Source organism: Rhagoletis pomonella, unplaced genomic scaffold, assembly GCF_013731165.1.
Source record: "Rhagoletis pomonella isolate Grant_MI unplaced genomic scaffold, Rhpom_1.0 Rhpom_scaffold_00004, whole genome shotgun sequence".
In the NCBI taxonomy this organism is placed as follows: Eukaryota; Metazoa; Arthropoda; class Insecta; order Diptera; family Tephritidae; genus Rhagoletis; species Rhagoletis pomonella.
Window position 1 is genome coordinate 81,538,581 of NW_023458558.1, and position 3,130 is coordinate 81,541,710.

The 3,130-nt window shown below is 33.4% G+C and overlaps 1 protein-coding gene across 1 annotated transcript; it reads right to left on the reverse strand.

The window, feature by feature from the left end:
• Positions 1-1,155: 1,155 nt before the first annotated feature.
• On the reverse strand, positions 1,156-2,040 carry LOC118738352. Its single transcript, XM_036469274.1, has 3 exons — positions 1,892-2,040; positions 1,643-1,820; positions 1,156-1,584 (listed from the first exon to the last, which is right to left on the reverse strand). Exons 1-3 carry the CDS (start codon positions 1,900-1,902, stop codon positions 1,156-1,158), a joined length of 618 nt encoding a protein of 205 aa, XP_036325167.1. The 5' UTR covers positions 1,903-2,040.
• Between the last annotated feature and the right edge of the window lie 1,090 nt (positions 2,041-3,130).

Below are 3,130 nucleotides of genomic sequence, written 5' to 3' on the forward strand. Positions count from 1 at the left end.
AACCGGAAAGGATATTTCAGTTTAAATACAATGATAGTAAGTGTTTCGAAGGAAAATCCTTTGAAGTCGATTACTTATTGATTTAATTTTATTTATATTTGTTACAGGTTTGTGATAATGCAATGAAAATTCGCTATGTCAATGCAAAACATCCTGGGGCAACGCACGATTCTGCGGTTTTTAACATGTCTTCCTTAAAACCGCAATTAGAAGATGACTACCGCAGGGGTGAACGGAATATATTATTAGGCTTGTTTGCTCAAAAAAGTGTTACATTTGGATGGTTGTAAAATTAGTATATTCTCTCAGGTGATGCAGGATACGCTCTACAACCCTATATGCTGACTCCATTTCGGAATCCTGAAGAGGGATCTGCAGAGAGTGTATTTAACCAAAAACATTCACAAGCAAGGAATATTGTGGAACGCACAATTGGGGTGCTTAAAAATCGATTTAGGTGCTTGTTAGGTGCTCGCGCACTACACTATGAGGCAAGGAAGGCCACGCAAATAATAAATGTGTGCGCAGCTCTTCATAACATATGCATTGCTTACAATACTGATTTTTCGGATGAAGAAAGCAATATTAATCGAGAAAACCAGTATGGAGCTCAAGATAGCATAGCTGCTGAAATTGGACATATAAATGAAGAAGCCGTCGAAATAAGAAACACCATTTTACGGCAAATGCAACTTCAGTCTTGAATTTTATTTATTTTTTGTACATTTTTTATCACTTCTTTCGTATATTTATTGCTCGATTCAGTCATTTAATTAAAACTAGAAGTTAAAAGTTATAAAAAAAAACAAAAACTTATTTTCATAAAAAAAACCTAAGTTGGTTTGTTGGTTAAATCACATAAAATCAGAATCACATTAATTCAGGTCCAAGCTTAAATATATCCTTAAACTAAACTTAAATATATCGTCAAACTATTGCATTAGGTTTTCCTTTTGCATCTCCAACAGCTGCACTTTTAACCTCAGTTTATCTACCCTATTTCTGGCTTTATTTACAACTTCTTCTTTAAGAAGTGCCATCTTTTCTTTTTTTAATTTAAGTTTTTCTTTTTCTAAAGTCAGTCTTTCGTTTTGAAGCCTGTAAGACTTCCTTGTGTTGCTTTCAATTTGTCTAAGACTATCTTTTATTTATATTTTATTTTATTTCTTTAGCATTTGCTTCCATGGCCTCAAAATGTTCCGATTGACGTTGTACTTGTTTTTCAAGCAACACCAATCTTTTTTGCTTTGAATCGCAATTATTTTTTCTTTGCTTGGAAATACGCTGTGGTTCTATTTCGCATTCTTGGGTTCCTCGCGTATCTGAGTCTTCCAAGGCTTCCCCTATAATTTCGCAAAAGAAATTTTCCTGCTCATTGATTTCTACCGAGTGAGCTCTTGAAGCGCTGCTTCCGATTTCTTCCCCTGGAGGATTGACACAAATGTCGTACTTTAAAAAGTTGACTACAGCTTCCTCTAGTGGCGTAAGGGTATGCAGGTTGTTTTGGCCTTCTCCAGTTGCACGAAACTCCGATCTATTTTCTGATACTTTCTTCTTTGTTTTGCTCTTTAAATCTGTCCAAACCTACATAAAAATATGCCGCATTAATTTATTCAACACAACTTTTATAGAACTTTGTTACCTTTAACCACTTTTCCCAAGAACGCATTGGTGGTCCCAAGCTGTTAAGCTCCACTGCAATGGCTTCCCATCTTGGTTTCGCCCTACTCTTTCCGCAAATTCCTATACCAATGTCCTCATTCTCCTGCATCAGCTCGACCAACCGCGCAAGTTGCCTTTTGTTGCTTACAATTTTTGATCTGTAATTCAGACAAATACATACGTATGTATATTCCACAATTTTATACAACTTCCTGTTCAATTGACTTACTTTTTATCCATTATAGTACCACTTTTTTGTAAAAATTTTGTAGACGAGAACTCCAGCGACTCAGAAATAACAATCGAAAGATGAGCGATTGAAAACCGTTCACAATCGCTAACTGAGCGACTAATCGACACTCATAATAGCATCGACAATCGATAATCGCTTAATAGTCATTTATCTACTGTCAGTCGACATTCGCAATAGGGGTGTTATTCTTACATATATTTTTTTAATTTTGTTATGTACTTCCTTTATGTACAATGTGAAGGTCCAATTAAAGATATGTAAAAATACATACAGTGGTCAAAAAATTATAACCGAACCACTTTTTGCCAAGTTTTAACGTATAATATTTGTTGTTATTGAATTTTTGTTATATTTTTAAATAAAAATATAGTTCCTTATTTGACAAAACCCGTGCAAATCCATGTTTCCAAATTTGAGCAGTCCACTTGCAAAGGCGCTATGTAAATTTTTTTTTAGATTTTTAGTTTTTGGTGAGTAACGTACCAGTCTTTAAAGTAGTTTCATGTCCACTAACAATGCAGTGCAAAATCTTTCTATTTTCTGAAAAAAAAATAGCATCAAATGTTAACTACTATTGCAAAAGTCGCTATAATACTTATTTATACACTTTCAAAAGTCTCCATCTTCTGATGAACTTAGAAAACTGCAAGAAAAAGGGGTAGTTTCGGTGCCTAGAAGCAGACCAATCTTCATGGAAGAGCGAAAGCGAAAAGCAAAAAAAAGATAGCTATGTAAAAGTTATTGTTTCAAAACTCGCTATATTCAATTTTTATATATAAAATTTGCAAAAGTTACCACATTGCCATATTGTTTTTTTAATGTTATTAGGCTCTTGTTTATCCAAATTTTCAGATAATAAAGAGAAATCAAAATCTGTTGAAATAAAAGTGAAACTAAAAAAAATTTTGCCAGAGGTTTTGTAGAAAAAACCAAAATGAAATCATCACTAAAACAATTTATGATTTGCAGAAGACCCTTGAAGACTATTGTTTAGATAAACAAGTATTTTTTTTTAGCAAAAATAAAACCGACTTCAATTCTCATGTAAACTCCTCCTTTTTTTAAAGTCGACTGAAAATAGTGAAAAAATTACGATTTAGGTGTAAACACGAAGTCGCATTTTAAAATTCATGGGTTGGACATGAAACTCGCATTTTTTGCCTGTTTTCAAAGTTTTTTCATAATTATTATGCCTGGCTCGTGGCAATTTCTTAT

Coding starts and splice junctions, on each gene's coding strand:
- LOC118738352 (XM_036469274.1), bottom strand. Junction 1,585..1,642: donor CTTGGGAAAAGTGGTTAAAG/GTAACAAAGTTC, acceptor ATTTTTATGTAG/GTTTGGACAGATTTAAAGAG.